The sequence below is a fragment of the Cornus florida genome, unplaced genomic scaffold, assembly GCF_030987335.1.
Source record: "Cornus florida cultivar Cherokee Brave unplaced genomic scaffold, ASM3098733v1 CherokeeBrave_3.0.0_Hap2_Chr03, whole genome shotgun sequence".
Taxonomy (NCBI): Eukaryota; Viridiplantae; Streptophyta; class Magnoliopsida; order Cornales; family Cornaceae; genus Cornus; species Cornus florida.
The window spans coordinates 6,280,358-6,302,548 of record NW_026775573.1 but is presented as its reverse complement, the minus strand read 5'-3'; the positions used below and the strand labels follow the sequence as shown (position 1 = coordinate 6,302,548).

At 33.8% G+C, this 22,191-nt stretch overlaps 4 protein-coding genes across 4 annotated transcripts; 1 reads left to right on the top strand and 3 right to left on the bottom strand.

Annotated features, from left to right (window-relative positions):
- Nucleotides 1–101: 101 nt before the first annotated feature.
- On the bottom strand, nt 102–6,080 carry LOC132299211 (ras-related protein RABH1b). The gene is made up of 6 exons (XM_059795704.1): nt 5,652–6,080; nt 4,873–4,943; nt 3,447–3,535; nt 2,879–2,990; nt 847–937; nt 102–569 (listed from the first exon to the last, which is right to left on the bottom strand). The coding sequence occupies exons 1-6, from the start codon at nt 5,766–5,768 to the stop codon at nt 426–428; spliced, it is 624 nt and encodes a 207-aa protein (XP_059651687.1). The 5' UTR covers nt 5,769–6,080; the 3' UTR covers nt 102–425.
- A 2,628-nt stretch (nt 6,081–8,708) lies between these two features.
- On the top strand, nt 8,709–12,943 carry LOC132299210 (acyl carrier protein 1, mitochondrial). The gene is made up of 2 exons (XM_059795703.1): nt 8,709–8,989; nt 12,443–12,943. Exons 1-2 carry the CDS (start codon nt 8,786–8,788, stop codon nt 12,617–12,619), a joined length of 381 nt encoding a protein of 126 aa, XP_059651686.1. The 5' UTR covers nt 8,709–8,785; the 3' UTR covers nt 12,620–12,943.
- A 2,882-nt stretch (nt 12,944–15,825) lies between these two features.
- LOC132299209 (putative invertase inhibitor) lies at nt 15,826–16,684 on the bottom strand. The gene has a single exon (XM_059795702.1). The coding sequence runs from the start codon at nt 16,653–16,655 to the stop codon at nt 16,095–16,097; it is 561 nt and encodes a 186-aa protein (XP_059651685.1). The 5' UTR covers nt 16,656–16,684; the 3' UTR covers nt 15,826–16,094.
- A 2,545-nt stretch (nt 16,685–19,229) lies between these two features.
- On the bottom strand, nt 19,230–19,793 carry LOC132301003 (uncharacterized). The gene has a single exon (XM_059798302.1). The coding sequence runs from the start codon at nt 19,791–19,793 to the stop codon at nt 19,230–19,232; it is 564 nt and encodes a 187-aa protein (XP_059654285.1).
- Nucleotides 19,794–22,191: the final 2,398 nt, after the last annotated feature.

The following is a 22,191-nucleotide window of genomic DNA, read 5'->3' as shown; positions in this document are numbered from 1 at the left end:
AGATCATGATCCAAACACTCAAATTTTCTGACCCTACTTCAAATTCCAAAATTTTCTGAAGCCAATGTGACCCATGATCCAAACACTACAAGATTGCTACAGCTTGATCAAATGGAATCATAATTTTTGAGTAAATTATATTTCATCTAATACATTTTATATGCAAAAACAAAAAACAAAAAAACGCCTGACTCACTATAGGTCCACAAGAATCATACAGAAAAAATGAAAATTTTTAGGATTTGTTCAACTACACACAATGATAATCATCACCTGTTTCAAGCTAAATCTTTTAAAAACAATGCACACTCAAAATTCAAATGCTATGCCGGACGACTAGGAAGAACTTTACATGACATGTTGTAGGGGGTCACGGAAAAATACAAGGAATGAGGCAAAGAACCAGTCTCCGAATAAAAACTGTGTCAACAGGCGCATCCTCCCGACTGTGGCTGTGACTGAGATGCACTTGTGTTGGACTTGAGATTGACGTCAACCATGTCCTCTTGCTTTGCCGAAGATAGTGTTTCCATTCCGGGTAAGGCTGCAGCAATCTTACGAAATAGCGCCTGCAAAGGTTACTCAGCAGTTAATACGCGACAAGCCTAATACAGAAGATGTGAAGTAATAAACCGACTTATTTTCATACAAGGAGTACAGACACCCATCTACAGATAAAGTAATCAGATACTGTCGTTAGCACTAAATATAAGACATTGTTCTTATTTTGAACTTTCTCCTATTCCAACATAACACTTTAACAATCTAAAGAGTTTTGAACTTTTTAGGACTTCTGCTTTAGATTTCCAAAAAACGGAGACCTCATTAAAGAACGTGATTGTCTACCTTTATATTGAAGCCGGCCTTCGCACTGGTTTCAATAAACATAACACTCAAGTCACGAGCTTTGGCTTCTCCTTCCTCTATTGAGACTTGCCTATAGATCAACCACAACATAACAGAAAGTATGAGCAAAAATCAAAAGAACTGAAATATGTAGGTTACAGTCACTAGGGACCAGTAGCTATTTATTGTAAAATATTCTATATGGTATTATAGGAACCTTTTAGTGGCATGGAGGTGCTTGTTTTATTCACTAGCATCAGACACATGATCTATAATAATAAGCCCGTGCTTATTTTATTTTCAAAGTGATTCGGTTTCCATTGTGAAAGCAAATAGAAAAGAAACTTCAGCTCTTTTATTGGTCATGTTTTCACAAAACACCAAAACGTATGCTTAAATTCACATACAGAAAATTGGCCTCATTCTTTTCCTCTATACTTTGTTCTCTTCATTGTCTTATTTTCCTCCCATGTTAATGCCTCAAATTCATAATTCAAAATTCTTCAAGCTGACAACAATCCACAGGTACATGGATTTACGAAGTGCTAAACCTTGGAAACATGTGCACAAGTTGTCAGATGACACCGCAAAAAATTCAAGACATGATATTTACTGTATTATATATAGTATAAACAGAAATGAATATAATATTCAGTAGAGCAGTTTAGAGAATGTAGCCATTTATGAAAGGATCATTTATTATAAATTACTGAAATTATCCGTCAGGAAATGGAGAAGTCTATGGAGATATTAACATCAAATGAGTAGCCATTAACCAATTAAATGATGAAAAAAAAAAAAAAGGCAGCAGCAGAGTGCAGTGGAGGAAGCAACAACTATGACCTCTATTGCTAGTAACAGATATCTTTTTCTCCATCTTGCCCACTTCCTTGTTACACAAGTGCTCCTCCGTATTTCCATTTTTCTATGGAAAGACCTAGAATACTATGCTGAGGTATAGTGACCATAGTCGTACCCTCGTCATCATCATCCTGATGCCAATTAAATGGAGTCGACCACGTGAGCTCTCTTCTTCCACTCTTTTCTATAACATTCTAGAGTAGGAGTAGAGTTCAAAATTATACAATAAATACAGTTGTGTATAACATCAAATTAGAAAGAAAATATAAAATCTGTCCTGTTCATGCAAAAATGTACAATTTACAAAATTGTCCATTTTTTTACCATTTTCTTAATTTTCTTGTACGTCCTATTGTGAGTTTCTTTTATGGAATACACAAGCCTAAACTTATACCTGACACCCAAGAGAATGGGGGCAAGCAACGGAAGCTTCTATCACTCTAAATATAATATACGCAAGCGCTAAAAGGTTAACATATTGCAATTGCAACAAAGTAACGCCTTTTCACATCTATTTTTGGAGAAGCAAAAGTGTACAATGACAAGAAAGATGTGATAATTATTGTAACAAATATAGAACAAAAAGAAGGAATCAAATGAAGAACTAGACTGTTGTAACCTCCCCACCCCCAACGTAAAAAAAGGAAAAATTACTTAAGGGCTCTTACAACGTCATTATGACTAAGGAGGACAAAAAATGACCTCTAGAAAACCCAGGATTCACTGCTCCTCCTTTACCAATATATAAGACTCTTATGCATAACCTAAGAGGGTAGGAATTCATGAAATAGCCGTCCCAACCCAAGAGAATAATCAAATTTGCATAACAGCAAGGATTCAGACTTTGCCACCAACCCACCCACCAGAGTCACCCTCAGATCAAAACAATGATGCAAACCCTTCCAATTTTCCAGAAGAGAGAATCTTTTTTCAAATTTTCATGCAGCATAGCTTTGCTCATCAAAGAGCTAGATTCCATACTGAATTTTAATTGTCACCACGGGTCTTGCATAATTGCAGATTATTAGTCCATAGCGTCTACATTATGCTCATGGATATATATGTGCGTGTGTGTGTGTATAAAGCCAAATGAGCAGCTAAAGAGTGCATTAGAAAAGGAGACATTCGACTGTATTAAAAATAAATTAGAAGCAAGACGCTTGACCCTTACCTCTTATCCACTAGGTCTGTTTTGTTTCCAACAAGAACAATTATAACATCACTGCCCCGCTCAGTGCGGACCTCCTCAATCCACTTTGAAGTGTTCAGAAATGATTGCCTGCCTAAACCCCAAAAGATCGGCAGAGTAGTTAGCAAAGTTGACAAAAGTTTGGCATACGCTAGATCAATCAACTGTGCTCTTAGATTAAAAAAACATGTGCCTGACACATAACTGATTAAATTTAATAAATACCAAAATTACCCTTTATTGATTCCCAAAACGCCCTTCCCTTTTGTATATAAATCTAAAAATAAAGGATTGTAATAGTAATTTTACATTAACTGAATTTTTATTTTATTTTATTTTTTAATTGTAGAAGGGCGTTTTAGTATTTTTATCACCCCATTAACGGTCAATTAACGGGAGGTCCTTATTTTCCCCTACAATAAATGTTAGGGGGTTTTCAGAACCTATAGGTGGTTATATGAGCTATATGCATACTGCAGGGTGTTAAATGCTCGCGAGCCCTTGAGTAAATGAACAGTTAATCGACAAAGAATATAGGAAAAAGGCATACTTGCAACATCATATACAATGACTGCAACAGAGGAATCCCTAATATAGCTTGGAATGAGGCTCCTGAACCTTTCTTGTCCAGCAGTATCCCTGCAAGCATACAAAGCACAGAAGATGAAGTCTCCAAAGAGTATGCATTTAAATATATCATGTAATGTAATGTTTCAAAATTTTAATTGAAAGAGCACTGAATAAAAAACATTTCCAAATGTCAATCATGTCCATGGTAAACAGAAATTCTAATTATGGAAATATGAAGTTAGCTTCTAGTACCTCTTTCACAATGCCAAAAAGTCTCAGCTAAGTTCCAATTGCTAATGAACAAGTATATACAAAAGATACCATCATCTTTTCATGGATGATAAACAGGATATCAGTGCTAAAAGATGTGGCAGCCTGAACCTCAAAATCTTAAAAGCATTGACCACATGCATAAGCTAACCAGAAGAAACATTTCCACAATATCCCAGATACAAATGCTACCAAATTGCCAATGACAATCTTGTGGCCATTGACAAAAAACAACCTTCTGACTTGATATGTAAAGTCACTGTCAAGAAAGCTTCTCTACTATAAACTTGAAATAGATTTTTATTAAGTAAAATAGCAGTTCTTTCAAATACTTTAGAAGCCAAAATTTTCATTTCCATGATGACTGATAAAACAAAACCATTTGTAGTTCTCTCACAATTTGAAGGGAGAGAGAGAGAGAAGGAAAAAAAAACTGTTCTCATGAAAAAAGGGATAAAAATATAAAATCAGATACATAAGATTCAACAAAAATTTGTTCTTGAAAATTTTAAACTAGCCATAAGGCGCCCTAAATGAGGTTATCAATGACAAAATTTGCCAGGAGTTACCTATCCAAAAAAAAAAAGGAACATTTGACTGGAGTGGATATCTAATGAGAGCAAAATTATAACAATAAAACGATTGAATCATGTATGAGGCAATGACCACATCATATAGAAGCACATGTGACTCCGTGGAGTTCGCATTAAACAGAATGGCATCTTATACATTGCACCAAACATTTATAAGATTAGCTTTTTTGAAATGTTAATAAAAATTCACTCATAAACTGATACCAAAAAATAGATTAAATCTCCTGATCTAGATAATAGATCGTTCTGAAACATATATCTTCAAATATTCTAATTATAATTTTAGTGAGTTCAGGATACACACATTTTATATGGTGTATGTCATTTAAAGTGCCCATGTACCACAAAAAATGGACACAGACCAGATAACTTGACCAATTTCAACTGAATTCTGATTGTACCTCAGGTTTAGAAAATCAATAATTTAATAACCCTTAGCACCACATACATATACAAGGCAGTTTTTCGTAATAAAATACAATAAGAAAATATATTGAAGGCAGTTTTTCATAATAAAATACAATAAGAAAATGCATCTTTTACCAGAGCTGCAGTCGAACTGTTCGATCTTCGAGGTACATTGTCTTTGATAGAAAATCAATACCAATAGTAGCCTGAAAAGGAATAACAGAAATTGTATGTAAGCATGTACAACATTCTACATTGTAGATTTAATTAAGCTGCTATTATAGTTGTAACTTCCAGACGCAACTCCATCTGGGTTAAAACAAGCACACACCTCAGCAGCACAGGAAAATTAATCACAGTGAAGGAGGTTTTAATTATAAAAATCTTCTTTTCTACTCTTTTATGTTGGGTAGATGCGGATTGAATATGATCATTTTGGGCACACAACGTCTGATCAAATAGTCGGCCAGAGCCTTAAGTTGAAGACAATATTTAGTATAAATATATGCCAACCGGAGTCTTTGTTTGGTTGCTAGGAAAATGTGTGAGAATATAAATTAGAATTTTGAATCTTGCATGACTGATCATGAGAGATAACAGATCACGCGTCCCTTCATTCAACCGAGCCTTACAAAACTATATTGTTTAGCTTAATTTCCGTCATATTTCTATATTTTCTGATCAACTAAATAAAGTTAATATACTAAGCGTCAGGATCAGCTCAAAGTTCGAATTACTCCGTTATTCCAAAACTAAAGCAAAATCAAAACTAATCAGATCAAATGCTTTTAACAAAACACAGAATCATTTCGTAAGTGCAAAGTGAACAAACCGAATAAACCAATCAGATCCGTAAACGCAAACAAACTACGGAGTAAATTTCAAATAAAACGTCCAGTTGATGAATTCCATACCTGATATGTATTATCGAACTTATCGTACATGAATCGAGTGATGATGCTAGTCTTGCCGACTGATTGGTCACCGAGAAACACGAGTTTGTACTTGGCGAGAGCTGAAACCGGAGCCATCAGTCGGATCTATCCAGAAAAGCAGTCGGATCGGACACACTGATCGGAACAGTTGAAATCTCCCGACTGAGAGACAAGATCTTGCCGGGAAACAATTCGGATGTGTCGCCGGAGAACCCGATGCGCGAGGTCTGTTCTAAATTGTTTGTATGCGTATATATATATATATATATGCAAGGTTCAATGGAGTAATATGGTTGAGCTGTTGTGCGTGTTTATGCGCGTTTATTGGTTTGAAAGTTGTTTCGCCCAAACGAAACTCTTCACTTTTTCTGCTTCTGTAACGCAAGCAAATCAGTTGTTGCATGTGATGCTATTTTTTGTTCATTTACTCATTATTATTATTATTCTTCTTATTATTAGTATTATTTTATTTATTTTTTCACAAATTGATGAACTATAATTAAAATTTAAAACTAACATTCAAAATTCAGCTCTCAAAATTGTTTTACTAATTTTTTTTTTCATAGCCTCAGAATTTCACTTTGGTTTTTAATTCTTAAAATTTTTAGTTTCAGTAGGTTTAGCCATAAACTCACGCCTTAAGAGTTCATTACAGTATATTTACACGAACAATTATAATTATTAAGTCGACATTCAATTCAACAACACAATAATATTTAAATTTATTCTTCGATTCAATTCAAAATTCATTCAATTCCTCTCCCCTCTCTATAAAACTCTCTCTCTCACCTCATTTTTTCATTCCTCCTCCATTGTAATAAGATTAAACTTAAAAATGACCTTCTTCTTCGCCCTCTATAGTCAGCAAGCCATCGAAACCAACAAACATGATAATATTCATTTCTATATTAATTTGTTTGTAGCTTGTTTAAAATGTGATGGGTGTTAGGTGTTTTTATTTTTAATGTAACCATTATTATTTGCCTTATACTTTTAATTTATGGTGGTGTTTATGTGTATTGTGTATTAAAATTACATTGTTTGGATGCACAATTACGTTGATCACCCCTTCTTGTCACTAGTCACTGTTGTTGTAATTGACAAAATTCAAATTATAACAATTTAGATAATACAAACACACTAATGGTGACTCATTATTTCGATGAATTATTTCTTCGGACAGAAGAAGATTATGTAAGCACTTACTCGAAATCTCACTTATCCAATTCCATTGTGGAAGACACAATTTTTTCTGAAGAATTTGCCATGATATATCTGATCCATGCATAATATCATGAAAAATGGATACAAATTTTTGACTGCTACTTAGTATCGGCAATAGATCCGAAAAAGTATCTAAAAATATAAAATTTAGATATTAACATGCAGTGCCATATAAATAATAATGCCGAAGATGGTAATCATTTAGATAATTTCAACTTTTAAGATGCACCAATTAGTATAATGTTAAGTGCTCCCATCCTATACTTCTATTATTGAATTTCATTCCCTTATACTCACTAACTACTCATTAAAATAATTTAAAATTTCAAGTCGAGCACAGAGTACGTTTTGAAATATATTTAAATTCACTTTGACTGATAAAGATACTTTTAATTGTTAAACTTTTGTTTGGTAATTGTTGTGTTTTTATTTTTATTATTATTATTATTTTGTTTCGGACAATGCACCATAATGAAGTAAAACATAAAAGTGTATTTGATAAAAAAAATATTTTTAAAAAAGCGGCTAAAATTAAAAGTATCAAGTTGGTGATTCCAACGCTTTCGTCACGTAGACAATAACTCAACATGCTGCAAAGAATATGGGTTATTCTAAAAAATTAAAAGAATTGTAAATAGTTGTATTGGGTATAAAATATTCTAAAACAGTAAAGAATTTGTAGTATAATAAATATTTAGAAGATTTGCCAAGAGTGTTTAAAAGCATCTCCAATACTCTTTCATTTTGAGCTCTCAAACTCATAATTTGAGAGATGTGTAAAAAAAGTTGTTCCAATGACCTTTCATTTGGCCTCTCAAAATTTGAAAATCTCAAAATTTTTCTCAAATATAAGAGCTACCAAATTTTTTTGGCAGCTCTATCCCCCCCCCTCAACACACACACACAAAATAATATATGAACACACACACAATAATATATGAACTTTCGAAAAAGTAAAAAAAAATTATATAAAAAGAAATTATATAACAATCTAATCAAATATATAAATTTATACATATATATATATATATATATATATATATATATATATATATATATATTGGTCCTTTTTTGACCAGATATTTTAGATTTTTGTTTCTTTTTAATTAGGTTTAATTTTAGTTTCCTTCTAATGTCTACAACTTAACTTGGAATGTGCCTAATATTAATATTAGTGATACAAATATGAATGGTGGGAATGGTAATTAAAAAAGAATGGTGGTTGTGTCAAAAAATAGCATTTTGCATTAAATGCACCATTGGAGCAGAATTGCTAAAATGTAACATTTTGACACTGTAACATCCGTTAAAATATACATTTGACAGCTAAAAATAACTTTTAGCATTGGAGATGCTATGAGGTTACTTTTATATTTAGACACAAAAATGCAATATTCATACATGGGTGGTAATTTAAACAATTAACTATAAATTCTATATAAAATTTGTGCTACTAAACCTCAACAAATTGTGGTCAAGATTTGCCATTCTATTAATTAAACTATACATCAGCCATATGATAATGTAACACAAATTCTGTAAGAGTTTTACTCTCTTCTTTTAGTTAATTCAATTTTGATTTTGTAAGAGATTTACTAATACCAATTTAATTAAAATACTTTTAAATTTTTTTTTTTTGATTTACTTGCAATGTTAATAATGTAGCTGAGGCTCTCTGCAAACACATATTTAATGTTTTTCTTTTAAAAAAATAAAATAAATAAATTACAACAAATATAACATTATCGATTATGTAATATCAAAAAGAAGAAAAATAAATATGATCCGACAAATGGCAAGAGTTTAATAGAACAAATGCCAACGACGGTGGTCTAATTTACTACTGTCACTCTTTGGAAGAGGCAGAGAGAGAGAGAGAGAGGAGAGGGATGGCTTCGGCTTTGAGAGCAGCCGTACTTCGCAACATTCGAGTCCCTGTTGCTCAAACCCTAACCCTAAATGGATCGAAGCTGAGTCTGTGCAGCACCGTCCGATCTATGTCGTCTCACGGCGACGATCATCTCGACAAAGAAGAGGTCATCGGGAGAGTCCTTGATGTCGTCAAGAGCTTCCCTAAAGTCGATCCTTCCAAGGTCGGTCTCTCAATTTCCTTATTCGTCTTTCATTTCCCCTCTGTTTGGTTACTGAGAAAATGTAGGGAAATAGAAAACAAAATACTAGACAATCTATGATCTAAAGCTAGCTTTGTGTTCCTTTGTACTGTTAGCAACCAAACAAAAGCTATTGTTTATTACTGTAGTTTGCGTCTCTTATTATCTCTAACAATTTTACGGGGAAGAGTGATTGATCTTTACTCTTCATACAATTAGGGTTTGATTTTGCTGAGTTTTAACCGACATTCTGTGTTGTTATCGCTGTTTTTTCTTGCCTCTAGATTGATGTTTTATTTTTAATTGAAAGACTTACTTCAAGTTAAAATGTCCATTGGTAGTCAATTTCTAGCTCGTAGCATGTTTCTGCATTGAATTACTCTTTTATGTAGCATGTAACTGAAAAAAATTATGACTTCCCAACTTAATGAGGATTTGAGATGTGAAATACTGTAATTTGAGCTATTAACTACCTGTTGAACAATCTAAACTTTGATTTATAAAGATTCGACATGTCTTTCCGCTAATTGTGAAACTTACATGTTCTAATGATCCATGAAGCACAATATGCTTGTTCAGTTTCAATGTGATATCCAAGTATACTCTAATAAATTTCTGCTTAATATTCTTGTTGATGAGTAAAATGGAACTGTATCATCGAAGCGCGTCTAAGGGGCACATGACTGATGATCATTTCAGAAGAAACCTATAGACCCAATAAAATGACAAAAGAATTCAACTTTTCTATGCAATTCAAGACTCAAGATAGTGGTTTACGCATTCTCTCTTTCTGCAAAACAGTGTCCCCAAAAATGATATTCAATTAATGAATTAGCTTGCCACACCTTCAAATGGGCGTCTATTCCTCGTCTCCCCTATATGCATTTCAATAACGAGAGGCAACATCTATACTCCTCTTTCTCCTGCTGCTCTCCAACTTGAAGGGCTTCTGCCTCTGGTTTGTGTAGCACCCTTGACGTACAAGGTAAAGCCAACAATAATTACCTATTTGACCACTCTACCATGAAGAAGAGTATGATTGATTGACTTCCTGTCTCATTGAGCATGCATCACCAATTGGAGAGAACTTTGCTTCACCTCATTATGCTGTTTTTCCTTGATAGTCTTCTCATGAGCTGCCAACCACCCTACAAGGGAACTGCTCCATATGATTTTTCAAAGAAAGCATACCAATTGCATAGCAACACTATGTAATATGATTTAATTTCAAATTTATCTGACTTTGAGGCTTCCCATCTCACTTCATCCTCCTCCACTAAGCATCAAACAATACCACCAGTGCTTCTGTATCCCAACCGTCAACTTTTCTTCCAAACCTAGCATAAAAAATTACTCAATTGGCATTGTTACTACAATATTATGGGTCATCTGTTCTAATTTATTTCAATCCTATATAATTTTGGGCATGAATCTTTCAGTTTAACATCCCTGCATCATCTTTAGGCCAAAACTCAACCTATCATATTTAGAAATTTCATGCTGTTTTCTCTTGCTGTCTTTTCCATGTACTAATTCCATGAGTGGGGTTCACCTCATTGTAGTCCATCCACCTATTTTCCTCATGTTTGTAACCACAATCCTTTCTCCAAAAGTTAACCCGCACATAAGCAAATCCTCACATCAAGTTGCGAAGAACTCATGATAGAATTCATAATTCTCAATTTATGTACCCTTAATGGACGCGTGCACTTAGGAATAGACAGCTTCCAATCAACCAAATGATATATGGATTGTTTTCCCACTCCAAACTGGGCTACTTCACCACTGATATTGGATTTGTGAACAAACACATGAAATGTATTGGAAGGCCAGTACTCTTAATCATAGCTAATCTGCCCCTCCAGACGTGTTGCCTTTTCCACCCTACCAGGCTACCAGCCTACTTTTTAAATCTCTCCACAGCTGAGAACCATATTGCTTTGGCTTTAAAGGAGAAATCCAATGGTATACCCAAATAAGTTGATGGAAGGGATGTTACTCTGCACCCTAGAATCTGTGTTACCTGGACTCGCCTGCTTAGGCCGAAGTGTCCATGTCGACACGACACGACACTGGATCTGAGTCGGATCCTTCATGGCGTCTACCTGACTCGGCTGATAGATGACAAAAACTCAAACAAAGATGTTTGGGTTGGTACTTGTGAAGGATTGCGAACTTTCTTCATGCTTTATTTGTTAAATAGGTTGCCATTAATGAGATCAGAAAACTTACTGGTACAAAATTGCGGTTTGCTTCAAAAGTAGCGTCTTTCGAAGGTTAAAGAAGACTGAAGTGTACGCGCTTTGTTTGCACAAAATTTTGTAACGGCCTAGCGTGTTTGCACATTCTTACTAATGCTTTTAATACCCTTCAACGGTCACGATCATGCCACTTGTCAATTTGGATGTAAAAATATGGGAGAGTTTGGTCTTTTAACAAGGATAATGTTTTACAAGTGTAAAACACTATCTAAGGCTATGAACAATTTACAACTGTACTGGACAGCTGCATTATTTTATTTAAGTAACATATATCGGTCAATCTTGAGCAAATTTTTTGACCTTTATAACTTTGACAGTTTGACTTTATAAATAAGGTAATATTATTATACAAGTTGTATTACCTTTTTTTTCAGTAAATCCATTCATTAAAAAAAAGAAACTGTACAAGGAAAGGCCTAGCCCAAAGGCAGCCCAGAAAAACAAAACAAAAACAGGCCCACACAGGAGCACATTGCAGTTGCATCCACAACTGTAAGAACAGATACAAGTGCAACAACAGAGCAAAAAAAGAAAACCTGCATCACAAAAAAATAGAGCTTGGAAGGCTCCACGCTGCTATCTTTACATTTATATATTTATTCAATTTTTCATTAAAAAACTGAGGTCTAACTTAAAAAGGGTACATTTTTGTCCTTTCCTACAATTGTCCAAGTGTCCATGTCACTTTTATTCCGTGTCCCCGTGTCCTATAATTTGATAGATGGATGGATCCGACCTCTAGACACGCACCCGTGTCCGACACCCACACCCGAGTCTAGGTAACATAGCCTAGAATAGAAAGGCTCATATCAAGCAGTAAATAGGGGTACGTAGGGTGTTGAAATTTGGAGGCACCAAGAAGCCACCTAAAGGGCCTTCCTAAATAGACCAGTTAATAAAATAGCAAAAAGAAGAAGACCATGGACTATGAGGATAAGTTTTGGACCTCTTGGAAGATAGACAAAGAAATGTAGAAGGTTCTGGTTCTCATATCAACATTATTGTTTGGACCTCTAAGTTTTCTATCACTGAATGCAAAGGTTATCTTTGTCCTATGGGTATTTGTATTTTCATTAGATTTTTTGAAGCAGCATTACTATATTTTTCACTTAACTACATTCATATCTCAGCAAGAAAATATTGTTGGGTTTATAATTGTTTCTGCTATATGCAGGTGACTCCTGATGTCCATTTTCAGAAAGATTTGGGCTTGGATAGCTTAGACACTGTGGAGATTGTAATGGCTCTTGAAGAGGAGTTCAAGCTGGAGATTCCTGATAAGGAAGCTGATAAGATTGACTCTTTGCCCCTTGCAATTGAGTATATTTATAACCATCCAATGGCTGGTTAGCGTAAGCCAGCTTCCCTCATTTGAGTTCCAATCTTGTTTCATTTTCTTATGATATCCCTGCAAAACGATGGTCGCTCAGCCTTGTCTTTGTTTGTCCTGGTAGAGTGATGGGAAATAATCAGAGTTTATTTGATTAAGAGTAGTTTGTAGAACTTGCATTTCCTGGTTTCTATATGTTTCTGCTTTAGCCATTAATATCCTCTACTTCATGAATTGGCTTGCTATCATGATATTTCTATGTCCCATCTTTGTTTGACTGCTTGGGTGTTTGTAGAAAATTGATCCTGGTAAGAGGGATGGGAAATAATAAGTGTATTTGATTGAGAGTAGTTTGTAAAACTTACTTTTCATGATTATGTTAATGCATATACAATGTTTAAAACTGCTAATATTCACTATTTAACTTCATTGATGTGAAAATGTCAGTTTTGGGAGTGGGAAAACAGGATATTTTTGGTTTATTTGACCAAGTCCTTGTTGTATTTTGGTTTAACAATGAAATCTGAACGAAATGATCTATCAGAAGTCACTTTCCTTGAAATTGCTTCAGATGAACCTTGAGATTTGATCTTTATTGTAATCATTTTCTCCCCTAAAGGTATTGCTTCAAAGTCAAGCACATATCATTAGATTGACAGGTCATCTGAATTATTTTGTGAAACACCTATGTCATTAATTTCATATTCAGTTGTTTATAAATTGATTTAATTAGGGATGTTAGAATTTTAAGGGAGGTTAATAAAGAGATGTCAAACCTGTAAGAAATTATTTGAGGCCTAACAAAAGAATATGGTTATTACCCAGAAAAAAATCAGGTATAAGATATATGCTAAAAAGCTACTAGCTTAGGTTGTGCTCGTGTTCTAAATTTTTTTATTTAACAGAGATACTACTATAAAGCTTTTGACATATGCTAATAATATGTCTTGTGCTGTTGTTCTAAAGCCTTTTTTTTTTTTTTTTTTGAAGAGGTGGCTCTAGAAAGCATTTAGCACATGCTATCACCATATTTAATATTGTGTTTTAAACTATTTTGAAAAGGATGCCTAGTTTTTGGGCCACAAGCTGGAGGGAGACCACAGAAATCCTCAAAAATGAAAGAAGAATTATAAAGCTTCTATATGTGTGTGTGTGTGTGTGTGTTGGCAGATATATGCGTAAAGAGAGAATGCTGTTATATTGTTGCTTTTGAAGAAGATTATATCAAAGTATGGCCTAATAATAGCTGTAGTTTCTCTATGCCATTTTCTTGGTGTAACAGTAAAGCTTGGGTTAACGAGTGTGAGGACAGGTAATTAAGTTTGACCTATCTCCAGTTTGCGGGTCACTTTCAGCACCCCGTAGGGTCAGGAATGATACTGATAATATTTAATTGCATTTCCTAATGCTTAAATTCATGTATATTTTCCCGCCTAAACTTACCTGGAAGCTCTCATTCTTTCAGAGAGCCTTAAAATCCTTGATCAATGGGGATATTCTGATCATAGAATTGTTATGGAAGGTGACTGTAAGAGTGTGCCCTCTGATGATCTTTAAGCAATTGAATTCAATAGTTGCCGAGGTCATAAACTGGAATTGGCACCTCGTCATTGTAATGGTGTACCTCATGAGCTAAGTTTATGGTCTTTAGGGTGTAAGAGGAAGGATAGGGTCTGGAATTATTGGCCACAGTGGCTTATTGATGCTATTCGATCTGATGGAAACATATATCTATCTATCTATCGGGGGGGTGTCTAACATGTTGATTAATGTTTAAATATCCTGTAGTTTTTCACTGCGTAAACTTATGTGTGGGTGTCGTCTATCATGTCGAGGTTACATTATTTACCCAAAATAGAAAGTTGTTACACTTCTATATTAGAATGTTTTACTAATAGGAATATTGTTGCCTTGAAGATGAGGTTTGGTCATTAGCCATCAAAATCTGGTTTTTGAACAAACCCTTTCAAGAATTTAATGAGACAGTGGTTGAATTCAGAAACTTTGTAAGCATTGATGTGGACCAGTAACAGCTTGATCAACTTTGTGATATGTGTTCATCATGTTATGGTAATTACCGTAATTTAACATGTGATTTTTTTTTTTTGTAGAAAATTCATTTGGCATGATATGTCTGAGATTCCTTGTTCCTAATTTAACTGTTTTAAGGCACAATCTTTTACGTCATCATTTTTCATTTTTTCTAGAGTACATTTACTTTTAAGTAAGAAAAAAGTAATTATTATGTGACCATCGTAGGACTTGAACTGTATGACTATGCTATAATCCAAGGTTGTGGTAAAACAACGACTTTTTACTGTAGTTGGCATGTTCGTGTTTATTCTGAGATTGAGTGAATGATTTGAAAGCTGACATTGGAACTGTTTTCATTTGCTTTTCTATTATCTTTATTCCTTTGCAGGAAAATAGTATTCTTAAGCATGTGACTTAAAGTAATAGATACCTTTCGGTTGTTTTCCTCCAACTAGGGTGAGCCCATTCTGTGACCCATACGTTGCGTTATGTTAAATGTGTTTAACTTGGAAGATTGATTCAAAATACAAGTTGTGAGACTCACTCTTCACGTCTCAGAGATCGAGAGAGTTTGAGAGTTTGAATCCCTGTCTATTCTCTAGAGAATTTTTGCTAATTGAACGGTGCATACGGGAAAGTGGTAGACATGTTTAAAAATTGTTTGAAAAAATGTAAATTGAAGAGGAAATCAATGTTCCATGAAATATGGTACCCCAAAATAATCCATGTCAAAGTGCTTGGAAACTTGTTATAAATCTCAGGATTTGACTTGACTACAAAAATTATCCGCTAATTAGATTGAATTTAAGTTATGTTTCTATGAAATATGTGCTGTCCTTGTATAACTATAAATAGATTAGCTTATGGGGTCATAGACTCATAGTCATGTAATTAGATGAAATAGTATTCTGATTTTTGCATTATGCTTCCTATATGGATACTTTGTAGTGAACGAAAAAGTCAACATGGACAGATAGGATGATTCCCATAAAGAAAATGACCACTCACCTCGTTCTCTTTGATCCTCAAAATCACCCTTCTTATATCTATCACACACACACACACACACACACACATACATATGTTCTTATATATATATATGTGTTCACTTGTGCAGTAACATTGCTTGTGAACTATCCTTGACAGTCCAAAAGTTTAGCACTTGTTTAAAATTCGAAGTTTGAGATAAGAGATGAATTAGAAGTCACTCTATCATTGAAATTGCTTCAAAACACCCCATTAGGATAGACTCTTGTCGCATATTGTTTTTTCTTCCCTATACATTCTTGGATTTTCCGAAGGTCGAATCACCCAAAACACAAAGAAGACAAATTAACTCTCACTTATAAACCTAAAATTTACAAGAAAGATGAAACAAAGAACACCAAAAGACATTAGAAATCAATGAAACAAGAGACCACGATCATCATCACATAACAATCAATATACATAAACACCAAGATCACTGTGACCTATTTTGTATCACACTCATAATAGAAAGTACGATTGCAGACAACTGATACGTATCGTTACTCCTCTTTGTTAACGGAGAAACTACACCTTTCTTCTCCTTAAACCCGTCTTCGCACGTTGTAGCCATGGTCATAACCCCGCTTATCTGAATGTTGGCTTCAAAATAGTTCTTGGAATTGTAGTATTTCATGGCCTTTTCCACCGAAGGAATTGCATCCGAATAGAGCTGGAAGCAATCATACAGGCAGGCCTTGACATAAGGATCAAGCGTCTTGTTCTTCATCAACTGTTTGATTTTACACCTAGTGTCTGTCACATTATACTTCACTAGCCTTATTGAGATGATCCCGAGTCCCCGGAGGTCCGCGCACTCGCTGGCCGGAGCAGCTTGAAGGGAAGTGGTGCAGAAGTTGAGCTTCACATTTGGATCAATTTTGGCACATACTTTGCAAGTGTCATTGATGAGATTGGAGCCAGTTGTGAAATGGAAGAAGGTGAACAAGTAGAGAGAGAAAGAGAAGAGAAAGAGAGAGAAGAGAGGCGGCCTCATTTCTTTTTTTTTTTTTTTTTTTCTTGTTGGGTATGTCACATTTTTGTTTTTGGCTATGGTATATGGTTTATATAGCTGTAGAGGGGATGGGTTGGTATGGACAGTTGGAACACATTTCTTTTTCAGAATTAATTAATAAAAATTTTGGAAATTTTGGTGGTTTAGGTCTCCTCCAATGTTGTGACACCTGATTTATATATTATAGTTATCTTGACATTTGACATGTGGAGAATTGGATGATTGTTCAGCGTCTCATCCGCATGATGGTCAAGATTCTATCAGTAATGTCAAGCATAGTCATTTTTTTTTTTTTTTTTTTTGATATCATGTATCATGAAGCTCATTTAACCTTATAAATTTTTTTGCTGATTGACTCAAATACTTTTGTTCTATTTTTAAATCGAAACTTAAATGCATATGTCAGGTGATCTAACACTTCGCAATGGTATGTGATAGGAATTTAATTTGATGTAGCATCTTGTAATCAAACTTATCTAAGTATTAGGTGAGACTATAAATATCTGGATGGTTAGAGAGAGGTTAGGATAATTTATCCCCCAAACAAAAAAATGTTATGCATTAAAAATGTTTTTGCACTTCGACATAATTTCCTAATTTACACTTGACATAATTAAGGATAAAGTGAAAAAAAAATCTTAAATTATTGCCCTTATTAAAATAATTCTCTTAAATTACAAATTACCTCTGAATTATTGATTTATTGTAGTTAAGGAAAAATTCATTACAAAAGACTAATTTACCCTTTTTCATTAAATTTGTCACTTCTTAATTAAAATTTTATTAACTTTTTTCTTATCTAAATATTAAGTATACCATTTACCTTAATTTTATTAGTAGTATCAATTTTTCATAAAAATAAAAATTAATAGATTTGTAAATATCATTTTCTAAAATGATTAACTTATTATTAAAATTTACTATTTATAATAAAACTTGATACTCAGTTTATACTTTTTTACCACAAAAAAGCACCTTATTTTTCATACATTATATTCATGAAAAATGAATAAATTACTTAAATAAAAAATACATTGTTTTTCATGCAATATATTTATAAAAAATTACGAAATTACTTAAATTATTTAAAAAAAATTCACTTAAGATATTTATTTACACAATTATTTTCAAAAATTAAAGGTAAATTTATGCAAATTTAATGGAGAATATGTCTTCAAATTAGTATGAATATTTTTCATAATTTATTTCAACAAGAAAAATAAATTAAATCCAATTCAATAAGAAATGACATTATGGTCATTTAATGAAAAATAGTATAGACATAATGACATTTTGTAACAAAATGTGATTATTCAATGGGTATTATGCACAATATATACTTTAAGGGGATTATTTGCTAATTCAAGTATAATTCAGAATAATTTGTTACACTTTATCCAAAAATTAATTGTAAATTTTTGACCTTTTATAGTGAAAGGTTAATAGCTCAAATTAGTACTACTTATGATATTTACCTCTTGCTATGCTTGACACATTAACTTAATATTAAAAACATAATCATCATTATCTTTATTTTAATTCCATATAAATTGGACCGACACATCAATTCTCTATAGGGGTGCACAAAAATCCGGTCAAACTGAAAATTTAAACTGGATCGAACAACTTGGTTTGGTTTACTAATGGTTTGGTTCAGTAACAGTTCTAAATTTGTGAAACCGTAAAGATACAGTTTAAGGTCTTTTAGGACCGAAGTAGATCGGACCAAACCGAACCGTTATGTTATATATATAAATATTTATTTATTTATATATGTTAATTTATACAGTATATATAATATAATATAATCCTATAATTCAAATCACTTACAAGTTTGTAACAACTATCAATCCAATTATCCACTCTTAATTCTCTTAGATCTTATCAATTTATTAGATAATTTATTTATTTATTTTTATAGTGGCTGAATTTTGAATTGTGCCTGATTGTTTGTTGTTGAATTAGTAATTCTAAATGTATTAGGTTATTAGCAATTTTGAATTTATTCACTTCAGTCCTAGAAGTGATAGAGTTTAATGAATTAAAAGTTCTGAATATATTAATAGTTATGAATGTGTTGGTAACTTGATTTATTTTTTTGCATGTGAATTTTGAAATATTAATAGTTCTGTAAAAAATAAAAAATAAATAAAAAAATAAAAAAAAATAACTGTGGAGGTGGAACCGAACCGAACCAAACTGTTTTTTTACGATTTGATTTGGTTTGGTTTCTTTTGTCAAATGGTTCGGTTCAGTTTTAAATTTTATGAATCCGGATTAATTTAGTTTCAAAAAATTCTTAAACCGAACCGCGCGTGTGCAACCTAATTCTCTCAATTAAATTAGAATTAACGATCAATTGTGTACCCAACACTAAGCTGCCTCTTTTTCACATCCGGTCGGGTACAAATGTACGATGAATATATAAAGTACCAAAAAATATATAAAAAATAAAAAAATGTACACCAGTAGTATAGTAGATATAAATATAGATATAGAGATAGAGATGATTATTTATTCATATCAGAAAATAAAACAAGAGATGTTATATAAAGATCAACGTATGATCACCTTATCTATAAAGCACAATGCGAGTGAAGACAGCTGAAGGGCATCCTCAATTCTCTTGGTGAATGGAGAAGCAACATTCTTTTGCATGAACCCCACTTCACAAGCTGCAGTAACCTTCATGAATACAGTGATCTCAAAACGAGCATCTATATATTGCCCATATTTGTAGGCTTGCAATGCCTTATCTATGGAGGGTTTAGCACGAGCCTTGTATTCTGCCAAGCAAGAATTCATGGATGACTTGATATTCGGATCAAGTTTCTTCTCCTTCAGCGACTGTTTGATGTAAGACTTTGTGTCGTTCGCATGATTTTTTAGTAGCTTCATTGTCATCTTCCCAAGTTCCTGGCGGCTGGCGCGGTCCGCTCCCCGGACTGCTTGAAGGGAATTTGTGCAGAAATTGAGCATTGCATTTGGATTTGAATCATCTCTGGCACATATGTTGCAGGCTTCAGGGATGTGATTAGTGTCACCAGTTGTGACATGGAAGGAGAAAAACAAGAATACAAAGAATGAGAACAGGTGTTTGAGAGAGAAGGCAGGCTTCATTTTTCTTTTTTTAATTAATTTCCTATTTGGGTATTGGTCATATTTTTTATTTTCATTATGGTATGAATTTATAGTCGTGGAGGGGATGGGTGGGTTGGTATGGACAGTTGCAAACACATGCATTTCTTCCTAAAGAATTAATGATAGGACTTGGACATGCTGCCCGGCTGGTTGGTATGTTTTATGTGAGTAGGGGATGACATTATTAAGACGTCAGTCATCGTAATATTATCTTTCAATAAATGTTCGATCTTTGTCCCTTTGTTATTTTTATATTTTTATTATTATTATGATATTCTTGTTGTGTTGACATTTGTACATGTCATTGGTTATTCAAACAGCTTCATAATTGACAGTTGGGATCAGGCATGGATCTACAGTGGGCTAATTGGGGTATCTGCCCCTACTGAAATTTTTTGTTATTGTATTTTACACCTCTAAATTTATAAATTTTTGCATTATGTCTATAAAATTTTGAAATTATCCCCACTGAAATTATAAAAAAAACACCTCTATATAAATTTGCCTCCTCACATATAAATTTCTAAATCCGTCCCAGATTGGGATTCATAAAAATTGTTGTATCATACATTTCATGAAAATTTAGTGGACACCTTATAAATTAGGTTCTGCTCAATTTCTATATATCTTATCTCATATTGTGAGGTAAGGGGGAAAAAATAATAATAAATAAAAGTCCTTTTGTTAAGGCTTTGCCTTAAAATATAAGAATTGATTTCCACTAGCTAGTTTTTTCAATTTATTTGTCACTTTACTTTTACGACGACTTCAGCCATTGCAAACTTTCTGGTTTAGGTCTCAATTCAATGTTGTGACACCTGATTTATATATTATGGTTTTCTTGACATTCTTCTTGTGATGACGTGCAGATTTGGATGATTTTTTGACCTCTCATACACATCATGGTCAAGATTTTATCAGTAATGTCACGTATCGTGAATTTTTTTTTTTTTGACATCATGTATCATGAAAATTTAATACGAGCTCATTTAACTTTATAAATCTTTTCGCTGATTGATTCAAATACTTGTTGCTCCATTTCTATTTGTTTCTAAACTAAAACTTCAGTGCACATGTCAGGTGAATTGTATGTAATTTGCTAGGATGTGCACAAATTGTCTAAAGAAGATATAAAATTAGCTGAATTTTTATACAAAAATTTCATGCAAAATGATGAGAAAATTGCATTTTGCTGCTAGAAGTGGTCTACAATAAGGGTGTGAGGGGGACATTGAGAGTATTTTGTATAATTTTTTTTTTTTCTCGATAATTAAGCATTTTATATAATTTGAGAGCTTCTGCATATAAATTTTGTTTTAATATTTAAACAATAGTCTAAATGGAACTTGTTCTTGGAACCGCGAAAATAGTGAGTCTAATCACAATTTTTTTATTATTTTTATTTTTATTTTATTTTTTTCCTAGTTGGTACTCACACACACATGTCTCCACTGAAATTCGAATCCCTTATCTCCTTTTGGAAAGTAGGAGTCTGATACCGTTAGACCACTGGCCTATTGGTTGACCAGTAAATATATATTTATAATGGTTCCAATGGTTCTTTGTGCACCCGTAACAAATATTCTCTACCGTCAATGACATTAATGGTCAGCAACGATCAGCACTGATGTGACATTAACAACCAGTAACGATCAATTGTTGTGGATGTAAGTTGTGCCACGTCAGCAAGGTAGCCACAACAGCAAAGTAGTCAATGTATACAATCACCACCAAGTACAAGACAGAATGTTTTGAACACTCGGTCGATGTACATAGACTGGCCAGCTCATCAAAAACATAAGCCCATAGCAAGAACATAGATTCCAACTGTCAATCGACGGGCCCAGCACCTCAATCCGATCAAGCCACAAACGTTGATCGATGGGCCCAGAATCTCGATTCGACCAAGTAATGAACTATCGATCGATGAGCCCAGAACCTCGATCCGACCAAGCAATGAACTGTCGATCGATGGCCCAGAACCTCGATCCAACCAAGCCATGAATTATTGATCGATGGGCCCAGAACCTTGGTCCGACCAAGCCATTAACTGTCGATCGATAGGCCCATAACCTCGATCCGACCAAGCCACAAACCGTCAATCGATGAGCCCAGAAACTCGATCCGACCAAGCCACAAATTGTTGATCGATGGGCCTAGAACCTCGATTCAAGTTATAGCCAATCGATCAACGAGCCTAGACCCTCCACATGTCGTGCTGAGCGAGGGAACTAGCAACTAAAAGTTGTGGTAGGACTCTTCAAGACCATTGGGAATGCTAAAGGGATTTTGGAATGGAGGATGGAGAATCAACTTTGAGTCTTACTAAAGCAGCCCCAATCCGAGGAGAAAAAGCGAAAGACAGGCTGGAGTAAGC

Bases quoted from the DNA above. Each gene is read 5' to 3' on its own strand.
- LOC132299210 (XM_059795703.1), top strand. From the start codon at position 8,786: ATGGCTTCGGCTTTGAGAGCAGCCGTACTTCGCAACATTCGAGTCCCT. The intron at 8,990-12,442 runs GTCGGTCTCTCA...TGCTATATGCAG, and splicing joins CTAAAGTCGATCCTTCCAAG to GTGACTCCTGATGTCCATTT.
- LOC132301003 (XM_059798302.1), bottom strand. From the start codon at position 19,793: ATGAAGCCTGCCTTCTCTCTCAAACACCTGTTCTCATTCTTTGTATTC.
- LOC132299211 (XM_059795704.1), bottom strand. From the start codon at position 5,768: ATGGCTCCGGTTTCAGCTCTCGCCAAGTACAAACTCGTGTTTCTCGGT. The intron at 2,991-3,446 runs GTATGCCTTTTT...TTTGGGGTTTAG, and splicing joins CATTGTATATGATGTTGCAA to GCAGGCAATCATTTCTGAAC. The intron at 570-846 runs GTAGACAATCAC...TAACCTTTGCAG, and splicing joins AGGCCGGCTTCAATATAAAG to GCGCTATTTCGTAAGATTGC.
- LOC132299209 (XM_059795702.1), bottom strand. From the start codon at position 16,655: ATGAGGCCGCCTCTCTTCTCTCTCTTTCTCTTCTCTTTCTCTCTCTAC.